At 50.1% G+C, this 16,424-nt stretch overlaps 1 protein-coding gene across 1 annotated transcript in view; it reads left to right on the plus strand.

The window, feature by feature from the left end:
• The first annotated feature begins 7,812 nt into the window (after positions 1–7,812).
• Positions 7,813–16,424, plus strand: part of NWD1 (NACHT and WD repeat domain containing 1) — a 57,830-nt gene continuing 49,218 nt past the window's right edge. The window contains exons 1-3 of the mRNA XM_054578857.1: positions 7,813–7,930; positions 10,353–10,438; positions 12,528–12,644. Coding sequence (XP_054434832.1) covers positions 7,813–7,930; positions 10,353–10,438; positions 12,528–12,644 — 321 coding nt within the window. The remainder of the gene's footprint in view (positions 7,931–10,352; positions 10,439–12,527; positions 12,645–16,424) is intronic.

The raw sequence follows: 16,424 nt of genomic DNA on the forward strand, positions 1-16,424 counted from the left end.
ATTTCAAGAAAAATAATGTTCCCTGGGGAAAAAAGTCCAGGTTGGACTCCAGTGTTTGTTCAAGTGCTTTTCCTAGAGATGGTCACTGAACTTAACACTCCATTGGTGGACTTTACATGTACTTTCCTTTTTGTTCTGCAAAATATTCAGAAGACATGGAGGTTTTCTAACCCCGGCCTGGCAGAATGGCTCCCACAAAGAAGGGTGCTGAGAGAAGAGGGGTTCCACTGTCAACGAGGTAGTGACCAGAGATCATACCATCGACAGGCACAGGCACATCCATGGAGTGGGTTTCAAGAAGGGTGACCCTTGGGCATCCAAAGTGATCCGGGAATTAGCCATGAAGGAGAAGGGAACACCAGACATGAGCACTGACACCCCCAGGCTCAACAAAGCTGTCTGGGCCAACGGAATAAGGACTATCCCATTTGGTATCGGGTGTGGTTGTCCACAATACACAATGAGAATGAAGATCTACCAAACAAGCTCTGTTCTTTTGTTACCTACGTACCTGTCACCACTTTCAAAAATCTACAAATAGTTAATGTGGATGAGAACTAACTGCTGATTGTTGAATAGTTATAAAACTAAAAAAGAAAAAGAATAAAGACGTGGAGTCACCTGATATTGGGTGAATTGTGTCTCCCCAGATCATATGCTGAAACCCTAACCTCGGCACCTAGCCATGTGACTTTGTTTAGAAATAGAATCTTGGCAGATGTCATCAAATTGAGCTGAGGCCATGAGGTGGGGCCCTAATCCAATGTGATCGCTGTCCTTATGAGAACAGGAAAGTTGAACTCATATATAAGGAGGAGAAGGCCATGTGATGATGATGGAGACAGAAATTGGAGTAATGCATTTTTTTAAAAAGATTTTATGTACTTATTTTTAGAGAGAGGTGAAGGGAGGGAGAAAGAGGGGGAGAAAAACATCGATCACTTCTCTCTCCTACGAGCCCAAACCAGGACTGAACCTGCAACCCAGGCATGTGACTGACTGGGAATCGAACCAGCGACGCCTTGCTTTGTGGGATGATGCTCCAATCAACTGAGCCACACCGGTCAGGGCTAAAATAATATTTTTAAAAATCCAAATCAATGCAAAAAATCCGTGATGAGCAAAATAAAAATAAAAACAGGATCCAGCCCCGTTTTAAAACTTTATTTTATTTTTTAATTTATTTTATTTCCATACACCCCTCACTTGCCTCACTGTATTTAAAATTGTGACATTTCATTTATTGTGGATTTTTCTGCACTGACTTTGATTTTTCAAAAATTGCATTAAAACATTTCTCCTTTTACCACAATTTTAAAAATTGAAAGAATGGTATTTATTTATCTTTATTGCTGTTTTTTTTTTTTTCCTGACGCCCCTTCCTCCCCCCAAGTGTTATGCCCCAGGACAATGTCTCAGCTGCCCCACTCCGGGTTACAGCGGCTCTGCCTCTTCACGTGACAGCCCGGGCACTGGCCGCCAGGGGGTGCTGCTTCCCCGCTCATGTTCAGCGCAGGCACCTCCTTCCAGGCTGAGCGTGTGATTCCGTTTATGAACTTCTCCCACCCTGGGTTTCTCTTCCGTAATGTGGCGATGCTAACGTCTGGGTTTGGGGATGGCAGACGACGTATGGGAATCCCCTGGCCTGGGCTCAGCGCCTACTCAACAGAAAATACTCGTGACTATTCTCTAAGAGCACAGATGGAAGAGTATTTTACGCTTTTGCCATGGAGCATTTCAAACACAAAAGTAGGCAGAATCCTATAATGAGCCCCCAGCAGTCCCAGTCCTGACCACCGTTACTCCCTACCCAGCCTTCCCCCATCCTTGTCCCCGTCTGGGATTATTATTTCTAAGCAAATCCCAGTCTTTCTATAAATCTTATCATTCTATAAATGTTTTATTATGTGTCTCCAAAAGATAAAGACTCTTTAAAAATCTAAATGCCATGTCGTACTTTAAAAAAGTTGTCAAGAATTCTTAAATACCCATAGATTCCAAGGTAGCTGACAAATGGGTTTGACTCTCCGCTCAGCCTGGGCAAATTATTGAATTTCTCTGCAGCTGATTTTCATCATCAGTAAACCAGGGTAGCAAACTGATGTCCCCGGGTCACTGGGATTATTAGAGGCAGTGTTTATATTTGCACCTGAAACTTAAGAGTTACTGAACTTGTAGCCACATGATTATAGCAACATGACTACATAACATGATAGAGCAACCAGGCAGGGAAGGTGGGGACTGGGGTCAATGTTGGGAGCAGTGGTGCCACTGGCGTCTAGTAGGGGGAGGTCAGGGACACGACTCAATGTCCTGCAGTGCACAGCACGGCCCCACCCCCGAGGATGATCCGGCTCCAATGTCAGCAGTGCCGAGCACAGGAAACCCTCCTCTAGAGACTTAGATTTTGTTAACACTTGCCGGAACACAGATACCGGAGGTATGGCCTCCCGACTCTGCCACTTGTTGAGTGGGCCTGGTAACAATAGTAATGAGTCACGACCAACATTTTGTGGGCCTTTTGCATGGCCCAGGAGTGTTGCTAGGCTCACGATGCGTGAGCATTTCATTCTTTTTACTAACTGAGGAAGTTATTGAAAAAACTTGAAGTTGGAGTGGCCCACACAAGGGGTCTCATCTCCCTGGACCTCATTTCTTCATCTGTGGTACAGGATCGTAATGTCTGCCTGCTGGGTTTTGTATGGACTGCCAATGCCAAAGGCCAGCCAGCTGGCACCTCACGGACCCTCAACAAGTGGCATCTGCTATGCTGACTGTATTAGCCTGGCACACAACAGTTAACTGCCAAGTCTGGCTAAGTGCCCAGCAAAGCTGGGAAGCTGGGGCCTGAGAACCACACAATTTCTTTCATTATCCTGGTTGCTGGGGGAATTGGCAGGGAGAGACCTGTGGAGTGCCTAAGACAAAAGTTACTAGGATTGCTGGGGGCTTGCCTTCCGGCCAGCCCTGAGCCCCAGAAACTTTCTCCTCCAACCTACTTCCCAAGAGGATTCTAAATTCGTCCTGCCACCACCAGCAGGAGTGGGAGGGAGGCTGGAGCCCCCAGGGACACCAGAAGCCAGTCGCTGCCAAGGGCCTCAGTCCCGCCCAGAGAGTCCAGTCCTGCTCAGCTGTCTGCGGTGGCAAACAGGAGCTGAGAAAGATGGACAGTGGTGGATGAGCCTGTGGATGTGACAACAATTTACTGAGCACCTACTATGTGCCCGGCATGCCAACCTTGGCAGGCAAGATCCCTCACTTGTGGAAATCACATTCCCTTGGGAGAGACAACCATTAAATAAACAAAGAAGAAGTATCAGCGGATGGTGAGTACCACCCTCCTTAAGTAGGGTGACGGCGTCAGAGTTACTTGGGAGGTCACTGAGTCATGAGATGGTAAAGGAGAGCCTCTCAGGAAGTGGCGTGTAAGCTGAAATGTGAAAGATATGAAAGGAAGAAGAATGGAGCCTTCATGGCACATGCAAAGGCCCTGAGGTTAAAATACTTGGCTGTGTTAGACCAGGCGTTCTCAACCAGGCATTGTTCTGCACCCCCCACCTGTAAACATTGGCAATGTTTGGAGATAGTTTTGATTGTCACAACCTGGGGTAGAGGGTTGCTCCTGGAATCCAGTAGGTTGAAGCAAGGATGCTCCTCAACATCGTACAGTGCACAGGACAGCTGTCACCGCCGAGAATGATCCAATCCCAAACACCAGTCATGCCGAGATTAGAAAAGTCTGGGCTGGAGGAATAGAAAGAAAGCCTTGTGTGGGTGTCAAGGTTAAAGCCTTCTACTCCTCCTATGAACACCAGATGGTGGTAACCAAGGGAACGTGGCCATGCACTGGAGGGGGGGGGGTCACATCCAAAGGGCATATTGGGGACCCAGGGACATGGGAAAAGGAACAGATTTCAAGGGAGGCAAATTCACAGTCAGGAGACCAATGAAGAGGGGCTAAGATAAGGCTAGACAGACACTCGAGCCCAGAGCTGGGGCCTAGGTGAGGTCAGCAGGGTGTTGCTAAACCAGAGGGTCTGGGTGGGTTGTGGGAAGGTGACTGGGTGGCCAGGCTGGCTGTGGGGGTCCCTGGAGGAGCCGGACACCAGTATTTGCTCCCTGACTCGGTGCTTCTAGGCTAGTGAGAAAGTTCTCACTCTGAGCCTGTTTCCTCATCCATAAAATGGTGACAGTCACCTCTGCATCACAGTACTTACCAGGTCTCGCCCATGGAAGTTCTGGCCTTTGCCCAGCTCCTGGGAGGTGTCCTGTAAAAATGACCGGACTGATAAGAGGGCCTTTGCCAGATAATCTGTGCTAACACTGTGGTTTATGACAGGGATATTGGGTCACGTGGTATCAACTGGACCTCTGGAGGGGCTGAAGACTGAGGTCAGCCGTGTCTGTATGACCAACACCCAGTCAAAGCCCTGGGCACCCAGGCTCGGGTGAGTTTTCCGCGCTGGCAGTACATCACGCATGTTGTCACACATGGTTGCTATGAGAATGATACACTGTCCACTGTCTCCAGGGGGAGGGGACAACTGGAAGCTCATGCTTGGTCTTCCCCTGATGCCGCCCCCTGCACCTCTTCCCTTGGGGAAGGGAGGGAGAGAGAGGGTGAAACATCGATGTGGCAGAGAAACATGGATTGCTTGCCTCTCGCATGTGCCCGGACTAGGGACCGAACCTGCAACCTAGGTATGTGCCCTGACTGGGAATAGAACCTGTGATCTTTTAGTCTGTGGGACGATGCTCCAACCAACTGAGCCACAACGGCCAAGGCTTGGCTCATTTGAATCTGTATCTTTTGTACGTGCGAACTTCTCAAAGAGGCCCTCACTAACTACCCTATGGCAAGCAGAACCTGCTTGTTAATCTTTTTCATAAAACCAGTGTTGGAATAATCTTACACTTAAGGTTTCCTTTCAGCTAACTCTGTTTTAACAATAAAACATTTACAAATGAAAGGGGACATCAAAGAGACATCGAGTGTAGCTGTTTCATTTAAAAGAGGCATTTTGGAGCTCTGAAAGACCACCAAAAATGCTTCCCTTCTGTTATTCAGTAGCATTTAAAAGAAAAGAAAGTCTTTTAAATGGTCAATATTAAGTTGTACAAAAACTTATGCAGCCCAGCCAGGTGGCTCAGTTGGTTGGAATGTCACTCTGTACCATGAAAGGCTGTGGGTTCAGTTCATAATGGGGGCACATGGCTGGGTTGCAGGTTCGATTCCAGGTCAGGGAGTATACAGGAAGCAACCAACTGATGTTTCAGTCTCACGTCAATGTTTCTCTACCCACACCACCCCCCTTAAGCTCAATGAGCGTGTCCTCGGGTGAGGATAAAGGGAAAAGAAAAGAAACTTATACAGATGGTGACTGACTTACAATGGTTTGACTTAACACATTTTTGACTTTACCATAATGCAAAAGTGACACACATTCAGTAGAAACCGTACTTCGAATTCTGAATTTTGCCCTTTTCCTGGGCAAATGATAGGGGATACGAAACTCTCGCGTGATCCTGGGCAGTGGCGGAGAGCCCAGCTCCCAGCCCGCCAGGGCACCAGGAGGGCAGACGGCAGAACTGTACAGTGTGGTGGTAAGTGCCGTTTTGACTGAAAATATTCTCAACTTACTGTGGGTTTATTGGGATTTAACCCCATTGTAAGGCGAGGAGCATCTGTATAATAAGAAGGACGTTTCCCTTCCAATCAAGGCCTTGAAACCCTCTGCCCCAAGCCGACCACCGTCAGTCTGTGTCCTTTCACGGGGACAAACTAACGGTGAGTAGGACAGCTTTTCCGAATCCTGTGAGTCGTTCTAGTGAAGCTCGAAACTGAGTGTGGTCTTGAGGACACCTGAACAGCAGGGTCTTTTCTGAGTGGACGAGGCAGGGAAGGTAAGTCGAGGCAGAGAAGGAAAGGTAGAAAAAGGCTCGAACTACGCGGTTGAACTGACAGCCCTCTTTACGGAGCACCCGCATGTAGAGAGGGGCTTCACATGCCTGTCTCCCAAGTGCCCTGGGCGCGTTCTGCTGGAGGCAGACATTTTGGCATTCATCTTGATTTCCAGGCACACCGTGCTTCCTCGTGTGCTGCACCCGAGGCAAGTGCCCCCGTTCCTCACCCTGGCCCACGCCTGAGTGGCTCCCACTCCCAATTCACAGATGGTGCAGCTGATGTCCCGGGAGGGAGGCCACTTGCTTGAGCCCTCCAGGAAGGCAGTTGGAGGAGCCGGCGTTCGTGCCAGGCCCGTGGACATCGAGGTGTCTGTGGTTTATTAACAGTGACAGGCGGGTGGCCAGGACTTAGAACCCCAGGGCACTTTCAATAGGTCTAATCGTGAGGTCCTTCCCTGGTCAGACAGCCCATATTTTTTATTATTTTTCCCAGCTTTATCATGATATAATCAACCTATCATATTATGTAAGTTTAAAGTATACACCATGTTGAGTTGATGCACTTATAAATTACAAAATGGTTACCATCCTAGGTTCACTAACACTCCTATCACATAATTACCATTTCTTTTTTTGTGGTGAGAACATTTAAGATCTACTCTCTTAGCAAGTGTCAAGTAATGTAAGAGTATTGTTAACTACGATCACCACCCTGTATGTTGGATCTCCAGAACTTATTCATCTGTGATTGGACATTTATAACCTTTGACCAACACCTCCCCATTTCCCCCAACTCCAGCCCCTGGGAACTGCCATTCTTCTCTCTGGTTTTAAGAGTTGGCCTTTTTTAGAGTCTACAGATAAGTGACATCATACAGTTCTATGTCTTTTTCTGTTGGACTTATTTCACTTAGCACCATGTCCTCAAGGTCTACTCATGTTGTTGCAAGTGGAATTTTTGCCCGTTTCAAAGAGCATGTCTCAGAGTGAGGGGTGGGGGTGGGTTCCTAACTGTCCCTGGGGACTTGCTAACCTCCCTCCTGTCAAAGAGAGCTGGTCTCCACCTGCAGGCAAAAACATCTGACTAGAGTTCACTGAGAGCTGGTTTCTCAATCTCCCCTCACTGCTCACATTTGGGGACAGATGTGGTGGTGCTGTCCCGTGCACTGCAGGGAGCTCCGCAACATCCCTGGGCTCCACCCACTAGATGCCTATAGCTCCCCTCCCCCAGTCATGGCAACCAAAATGTCTCCAGGCATTGCTAGTGTCCCCTGGGAAGAATGGCCCCAGTTGAGAACTGCTGGTTTAAATAGTACACGTGGTGCCTGGGCCTTGTTGGAGGGGCCCGTGAGCGCAGGATGGGCTGGGGAGTTCCACCAAGTGTTCGTCCTTTTGGCTTGCCCCACCGGGGCCAGGCGCGGCTCCCAGTGTCCCACAGCCTCCCTCTGCACACCTGGGCCCAAGCTCAGCTTTCATGGAGCCCCAGGGGACCCAGGTGTTCGAGAGGCTGGCTGGCCCCAGGGCCCCAATGCCAAGCGTCAAGAAACCACAGTTGCTGTGGCGACTGCAGAGCTCTCAGGGCGAGGAGCTGGTTGGTTGAGGGGCAAAAGGCTCCAGTGCCTGGAAGAGCCAACATCCCGGGGCCTCGGCTGGGAGGCCGCCATCCAATGCCCACCCTTTAGCGTTTGTAGGCCAAGCAGAGCAGTGGGGAGCTGTGGGCTCAGTTTCCCAGGAATGCTGGAGGGGACAGGGCTGCAGGTCACCGAGGGGACCTTGGAGGGTGAGACAGACGCTCCTCTCTAGAGGGCCCTGCCTGGCAGGCTTCCCAGGAAGGCCTCCGGCCATTGGTGTGAGGTGTCTGAGACCAGGCTCTATCCCCGGGAAAGATTGTACAGGTGGGTGGGCAGCATGAACCTGGGCCCGCTCAGCCCAGACACCCGTCGGCGGCTTCTGCAGGGCCAGGCAGGCCCCCTCCCAGAACCCGTGCCCAGCGGCGTGGCCATCTTCATTAGCTCCACCATCTCAGGTAAGGGGCAGGGCAGAGCGGGGGGCTGGCGGGGTGCGGCGCTGGGCAATGAGCGTGGCTCACGGTGTCCTCTGGGGGATGCAGACGTGAAAGCAACCCTGCCAGTGACCCGTGTGGGAATGGGCAGAGGGGAGCATCCCAGACCCTCTGTCTCTTCTTTGATAATCCCAGCTGAGAGCCTGACTTGACAGAGTTGCTTTCAGTGGCAAATGATATTGCAGCTAACATTCTGATGCATGCACAGCGCACCAGGCTTAGAAAGTGCCCAAATCTTCCCGCGATGACAAGGTCCTGCATGACCGACTGCTCACCTCCTTAACTTTATCTCGTGTGACCTTCTCCTCACCCACATTTGTAGTCACACTGGACTCCAGCAGATCCTGAAGCCCAGGAAGCCCTAGGCCCCCAAAGCTGGAGCTATTTAATTTACGTGTTTGCTTAATGCCTGGCTCTTCCCGACAGGCAGTAAGCGCCACGAGGGCAAAAACTGCATGGAGTGGTGTGCTGGCAAATGCTTAATAATCTCTTCTTCAAAAATTATAAAGTAAAGAAACAAAAAGCAAAAAATGCTGGATTTGTACTGTCAGTTCCCGGGGTGTAAATCCTCCCACGCGGTCAATTTCAAACTGCCAGGGTGACTTCCTAAGCCCCAGGGGCGCAGAGCTGTGCGGCTACAACCCACCATCCTCTCAGGTTTTCCTGCTGCCGAAGCTAGCAGTAAACAAACTCAAGGGCGGGGCTCACGGCCAAATGTGGTAAAATGATGTGGAAGTGACCAGTTTTGAGTGCTTGCGATCTCTGCTTTTGCTATGATGTATTCCATTGTAAGTTCAGGTCATTTAATTTTTCGTAATGCCTGTGTCAGCCACTGGCTCACCGAATTCCTGAAGATTTGGCCCTCAGTGCTGCCACGCCAGCGGGGCCGGCTCTGGCTTTACTGCATGACTTACACAGGTCCCATTTGCTGTGGTGCCTTTGAGCTAAGCAGCGACTCGATCTAAACTAATTCCCCAGCTGATATTTAGTGGACAAATGTAAATTACCCTTGGGATTTATGAGACAGGCGTGGGAAGGGACAGGCCCCAGGCTGGCGTCCGGGTCAGCTCCTGTGGCAGGACGGGGCAGTTTCTTTGTACCAGTGGCTTTGGGATTCCTTTCATGGACGCTAACGTGACCTCCCCCAGGCCATGTGGAGAAAACAAACATTTCTTCGAAACCTACCTTGCACCAGGTACTTTTACTCGTAAGATACAGTGGTTCTACTAACATTTATTGAGCACCTGGGCTGAGTGCTGAGAAATCAGTAATGGCTGAGACCAGAAGGGGTTTTCTGTTCTGTTTCGTTTTGTTTACTTTGGGGAGCCCTGCAGAGGTGTCACCCCTTTTTACAGAGGTGGAAACTGAGGCTAGCCTGGCACTTGACACCACAGTGAAGTCACTGGTGGAGAAGGTGTTAGAATCCAGGTTTACTCTGGGTCGGGCTGCCAGATTTAGCCAAAAAAATAAATAAATAACCCAACAAAACCAGGGCACTCAGTTAAATTTCATTTCAAATAAAGAACAAATATACTTTTCTATAAGTATATCCCAAATAGTGCATGGAACAAACATACTTATGCTAATAAATGATTTGTTGTTTATGTCACATGCAAACTGAACTGGGTTTATCAGATACACAAAGGTGTCCAAACATCACCTGGCACAGAACATACTTATGCTAACAAATTACTGGTTGGATATCTGAAGTGCAAATTGAACAGGGTTTATTACAAATGCAAATTTATCCAAATAGTATGTGGAATGGGATATACTTATGCTATTAAGTTATTCATTGTTTATCTGAAAAGCAAATTCTAATAAGCAACCTGTATTTTATCTGGCAACCCTAACCCAAGGCAACCAACCACCTCAATTAACTGGGAGCAAAGGGTTCTGGGATGTGTGATTTTTAGGGCTAACCCTAGGGAAGGTCCAAGCTCTCCAGGTAGTTGGTCTCCTTCAGTTTACCTCCTGTTTTTGAATCTTTTGATTTGCCCTGAAGGGCCCCAGCCTGGATGGGGTGGGGGCAGGGGCAGGGGCAGGGGCAGGGAGGCAGGGAGGCAGGGAGGCAGAAATGAAGCTGAAAGCAGAGCCAGCCCTGGCCTAGTAGCTCAGTTGGTTAGAGCGTCATCCCAATACATCGAGGTTGCAGGTTCGATCCCCAGTCAGGGCACATATATGCATAAGTAAGCGGGGGGGGGGGATTGATATTCCTCTCTCTCTCTCTCTTTGTCTCTCTCCCCCTCCCCGTCTCTCCCTTTCTTTTTCTCCCTAAAAAGAAAAAAATTCAATGAAATAAAAAAATAAAAACGTTTGGTAAAAGTAGAGCCGGGGAAGAGCTCTGGGATTTCCCATTTAACGCCTTCCATGCCATTCCTTGCAGACATGGATGCAGAGAGAGAAGCTCTGCAGAGCACCGCGTACCCCGAAGTGCAGACCTTCTGCCAAAAGCACGGCCTGATGTTTGAGGTAATCACCTGCCCACTCCTCCCTGCCCCAGTTTCCTCTGCCTGGAAATTCGGGAACAAGGGCACGCCACCTAGGCAGTCATTCACAGAGAGGCTCTGTGCTCTGTTTACTGCTCTCCTGTTGAGTCTTGAAACTCATAATGATTTTTGAACAAGAGACCCACATGTTCTTTTTGCAGCAGACCCTGCAAATTCTGTACCTGGCTCTGGCAGTGGGTGAGGGAGATAAGAAGTGCTTTGAAAAGGCAGGTGGAGGGATTACGGTTCCGGGCACTGAGGTTAGCACAGGCGGTGTGACCCAGTGCTGGGAGCCGGCGCCTTGAGACCCTGCTCCTTGGGCGTGTCACTTTTATGTTGTTTTCCCTTCCCTCTTAGCCCTCGCTGCACTGGGGCAGCTTCAGGGAAGTCCAAGAGGGCTGTGGGATAGGCCGGGAGGGCGCTGGGGCGGGACGCACCATCTTCTGGAGAGTTGATGGTGTGCCTGCTGGGCAGAGCCGTCACCGACCCCAAACAGAGTCTCTGGCCACTCTCACACCAACCTCGGTGAGGATGTCACTGCCCACACGTTTGATGTGGAAAGTGACAAACCGTCTCTGGAGTCTCAGCTTTAATGGATGCTGCCTCCTTGCCATTTAAGACAGCATTCCAGCACCTCGAAGGTCCCTGAACTGGAAGACATACGGTCGTTGATCTGTTACTAAGAAAATAGCAGGATATATTGCTAAGAAAAAAGCAGTGCTGGAAATTTGACTCTGCCGGCCTTTGAACGTGAGACACAGCTCCAGGGCAGAGGCACAAAAAAGGAAAACCTTCACGCTGAGAACTGATGAAACCCGTGCTCATCCTTTGCTGTCCACACAGGGGCTGGCTGTGCGGCATGCTCTGTAAACAGCCTCAACTCGTTGGCGGGAGACCGTGGCCCTGAGAGAGGAAGGCTCTTGCCCGAGACTGAGGGCTGACCCTTCTCCCTCCTCCCTTTCTTCCTCCAGTCCCGTTCAGCACCGGAGTCTTTACCCTATGCTGCAGTTCATTAGGAGCTGCGTTTCCCCCGGGCAAGGGAATTTGGGGAGGTAGGGACTATTCTGAGTCCCATCCTCCCCTCCCCCCACGCTGGCCCAGCCTTGCACAGGGTCAGCCCAGCGGCTTGAATTGAGCCTGTTCTGCCGGAGGCCCCCTCCAGCGAGCAGGCAAAAATGGACCGCAAGTGTGCGGTTGCCAAGGAGACTTTGCCTTCTCTGATTTTGGCCAAACTAAACAATCTCCTTTGCAAAGAAAGCGTTGCAAAGAAGTGTGGACATATCCTCGCTTTAAAAGAAGCAGTTTGAAAATGCCCAAGGCTTTAAAATTTTTTTAATGCTCTTAAAAATTGATTGATTTAAGGAAGAGAGAGAGAGGGAGACATCAGTTTGTTGTTTCACTAATTTATGCATTTATTGGTTGTTTCTTGTATGTGCCCTGACCAAGGATCGACGCCACAACCTTGGCGTATTGGCACAATGCTTGAACCCACAGAGCTGCCTGGCCAGGTTAATGTTTTTAAGTAAACTGTTATTTTGGAATTCAGATTTACAGGAAACTTGCACATGGTATAGGGTTCCCATATACCCTGCACCCAGTTTTTTCCCAAATGTGAACATCTCACATTATCAGGTGCATTTGTACAACTAAGAAAGGGACACTGGTACGTTATTATTAACCAGTCCCCTGATGTTACCCAGATGTTGCCGGTGCTCTCTGGTCTGGAACCCCGCCCATGGAACCCCAGGGGCTTTTAGTTGTCACGCCTCCCCAGGCTCTTCCAGTCTGGGATGGCTCCTTGGTCCTTCCCTGCTGCTCGTGACCTCCGCAGCCTTGGGGAGGACTGGCCTGGCGCCCCGCAGGATGCCCCCAATCTGGATCTGCCAGTTACGTTTCCCATGATTCCTCCAGGGTTATGGGACTCGAAATTCAAGTTCTTTTAATCCAGACATCCTGCTTTGGGGAGAGGCCGTCAAAAATTATTGAAAGAAAACTTGATGCCTTTGCCAAAGGGAATTGAAAGAGTCACCCCTCCTGCCACCCCCTGACCAACCCACACTTGTAATCTCCAGGTGGTTGATCTGAGGTGGGGAATTCAGCACACGCAGGCCACCGACCACATGACCACGGATCTCTGCCTAGAGGAGCTCGACCGGTGTCGGAAAACATCCTTGGGGCCGGCGTTTGTTGTGAGTCTCTTGGGACGGATGGGGTCAGTCTTACTTCCCTAATACCAGGATATGGCCCCGGCTTTCAAGCCAGACCATGGGGCGAGGGATGCAGGTGGCACTTCTGCTCTCATACCCGATCTACAGAGCCCGTGTGTGGCAGAATTTGCTAATCGTTCACAGCACTTTTTCTGCAGAGCTGGCTGAGACCCAGACATTAGCAGTCAAGTGGAAGCAGCAGGTAAGCTGGGGAGAAGAGTGTTGAAGTCCAAAGGGATTTTAGAATTGGCTCTGGGCCTTTCCCCGGCTTTCCCACCCCATCCACTTTATATGTGGAACTTTGGGATGTTTTTCTCCCACATGCCCCCTAGTGTTGGGAGCTGGCTCTGTGGGCCGTCTGGAGCCTGCCTCGGGAGCAAGCTTCCTCCGATCCCAACACTTCACGGGGACTTCTTTCCTCCCCTCACAACTGCACCCTCTCTGTCACCAAAACAACCCCCAGCTCACAATGAATGGATTGGGCTATAACCAGCAAATGCTATTCACATTTTGATTTATAACACCACCCAGTTCCAGATCCACCCAAGAAGTATGACATTTTGGCTCAGAAATGCCAGAGCAGGGAACAGCAACCTAGAGCTCGTGGGACATACCTGGCCCACTACTTGTTTTCACAAATAAAACTTGATCAGCATTTAGCCACTCCCCTTATTTACATATGGCCCTTGGCTGCATTCTAGCTACAACTGCGGGGCTGAGCGGGCTGGGGCAGAAGCTGTCCAGCCTGAAAAGCTGAAAATGTCGGCCATCTGACCCTTGATAGAAAAAAGTTTGCTGATTCCTCTCCTAGCAAGTAAAGGGGGGAAAGCCAAGAACACACCTTAATCACAAAGAAGCTTTGAGCAGCTACCAATAAAAAGGAAAACCCTCCGAACCTCTCCTGGAGATGAGAACTTAGACTGTAGCCAAGAGTGGTCCCATTATCAAAGCTCTTTTCTAGGAAATAAAGAGAACTGGCTGAGGCCTGTTTGGCCTTAGTATCACCTGCCCAGTGTGGTAGCCACAAACCACACGTGGCGATTTAAAGGGAAACCAATTAAAATCAAGCAGAATTAAAATTTTCGTTTGTTAGTCCTACTGCCCCCATTGCAATGGCGGGGAGCCCCCGGAATGGGCCGCACAGAAGAGAACGCTCCGCCGGTGCAGGAAGTGCTGCCTGAGGGGTAGGTTGCCTTAAAGGAAACAAAGGTCTGGGCAGGGTGTGTGGGAAGCTTTCTGTGTTGCAGATTGTTTTATCTCTGCAATGGGGCTGCGTTCAACCTTTGGCTCCGTACTTTTCTCGGGTCACCGGCCTCATTGAGATAAGACTAACACACAGTACTGTTTATGTGGAAGGTGTATGGCTTACTGACTTCACTTACATATGCTGTGAAATGATTACTACAATAATAAGTTAACATGCATCATTTCATATAGATACAAAAAGAAAGGACTATTTTTTCCTTGTGATGAGAACTTTCAGGATCAGCTTTCAAATAACCCACGCAGCCCTGTTCGCTGCAGCCGCCCTGTGGCACCTGACGTCGCCCAGGCGTGTTCACCTTGCAGCTGGGAGGCGGTATCATGTGAACCTCTCTGTCTTAGTTATTGTTGCTTTAAAAGGCACCCTAACATTTGGAAGGCTCTATACTCCTGCCTGTGTATCTCCCTCACGAATAACTTTTTCCCTGTCTTCTCATTTAGCTGTCCAAATGAATCTGATGATTGATCATTTTGTTAATTTTCGAAGAAAAAAAAACAAAGAAAAAATTCTTAAAGGAAAAAGGGAGATGGGGAGAAAAAGAACTCCAGGGGGAATTCGATTTTGCAACCCACGCTGCAGGCAGCGAAAAGCACAGCGCAGCTTCCAGGTGACGTGGGGAACGGAGGATGGTCTCCAGCTTCCCCCAGGCCCCTCCGGCCCAGGGACCATGCAAGTCCCTCTCATACGGCTCTTCGGGCAGAGGGCTGGGTGACCTCGACCCACGCCCTGCTTTCCTCCTGTGTCGGGCACCGCCCTCCGCCGCTGAGAGCCACGGCTTCATTCTCTTTCAGTGGCTCTGACGTGGGGAGCTTTCCATGAAAGTCGGAGCTGTGCTGGGGCCCTTGGGGTCGCTCCTCTCTGGTAAATAAGTGATTAGGCGGCCTGGCTGGGGACCTCTCGCCAGGCGCTCCGCACGGCTCAGGGTCTCCTGGGGCACCGGGGCTCCATGGAGGTGCCCTGCTGGATCCTTGGTCTCCCGTGCAGCTCTCCCTGCTCCCCTTGCTCTGGTCCCCCAGACCCGAGCAGTTTTTTGTTTTTGCTTTTGTTTTTTAAACCACCGGTCTCCTTCCTAAGATCTCTGTTCTGTGCCTGGCTAGTGACATCTTTCTCAATGTCCCTTGTTCTTCCACGGCTCTCGCTGCTGGGAAGACCCCAGGAAAACAGCATCCTCTTCAACCTCCTGTCATCGTAGAGTCCATTTATCCAGGTCTCCTGGGTGCACACCCCGGGAATATTCTGGAACAACCCAATGAAGGTGGGCGGCGGTTGCTTGTATTTTATGAGGACACTGAAGACTTCTGGCCGATATCCTCGGCCTAATTCTCTTGCATTCTAGTTTGCACTTTCTCTGAACATGTCGGGGCAGAGAGAGGGCCTCCTAGTGCTCTCAGCACTAGGACCAAAATCTTGGGGCCTCACCACACCCCACAGAATCTTGCCCACAGGATGTCCTTTTCTCCCTACACTGCTCCCTCCTTGTCGGTCCTTCAGTTCCCCTGGCTTCCCTGTACTGGAACATGCTGTTTCCCCTGCTTGTACCTGCCTGCACTTCCTGCCACAGGGCCTTTGCACATGCTGTTCTTGCTGTTTGCCAGGCTCTCTGCCCAGTGCGGTCTTCTCATATCTTATTCTGCACCTTGATCCTTACTTCCTCAGGGGAATGTTCCTGATCCCACAGCCCCTGCGTGACTCATGTTTATCCTTTCTTTCTAGCACCAGGTCACCTGTACTTTGACATTGGAGCCATTTTCAGATTGATGCCTGGCTCTCCTGTTAGGACTCCAAGGTCCAGGAAGGCAAGGACCAAGACCATATATTGGTCACTGCTGTCTCTGGAGCAGCTATCATGGGCTTAGCTCAATAAGTATTTGGGGAATGACTGTGCTCAGAACTCAGAGACTCCTCACTGGGGCCTCCCTTGCCTTCCTAGTTGGCCCTTTCAAGTCCCTGACCTCAGGCCAGTTCCAACTTGGCACCTTCCCTGGGGCCTTCATTTCTACATCCAACAAGGAGGAAGCAGGACTTGGGGTTTCCTGAAACTTGCAACAGTTCTAATTCTCCCTGGAGGGGCTGGGAGGAGAGCAAGGCACTTGTCTCCAGCACGAAATTTAAGGGGGCGCCAAAATATCTTAGTTATCAAAATAAGTATTTTAATACAGTGTTTTTTTTTTTTAATCAAAATTGATCCAAAAAATGCATGAGGAACAAAATATCAAAATTCTTAATAAAGACAGGACTCTTCCTGCAGTTTTGAGACCCACGTTTACCTCCCCTCCGTGGGCCTGCTCCCCGGCTGCTCTTGGAGACAGTCCTGTCCCCAGGGCCACCGCACAGCATGGGGTTTGGGCAGAGCCCATGGAGGCTGTCACTCCTGTCCCAGCCCCATTCCTGGGGCGGCCCAGTGCCTCCATGCAAGGAGCCCCCGTTTTCTCTGATGTACAATGAAGGGAAATGTGGGTGTCCTGGAGCTGCTACAACAAACGACCACAAACCATGGC

This window comes from Pteronotus mesoamericanus, unplaced genomic scaffold (assembly GCF_021234165.1).
Source record: "Pteronotus mesoamericanus isolate MK-2021 breed Mesoamerican mustached bat unplaced genomic scaffold, CSHL_Meso_final contig_502, whole genome shotgun sequence".
NCBI lineage: Eukaryota > Metazoa > Chordata > Mammalia > Chiroptera > Mormoopidae > Pteronotus > Pteronotus mesoamericanus.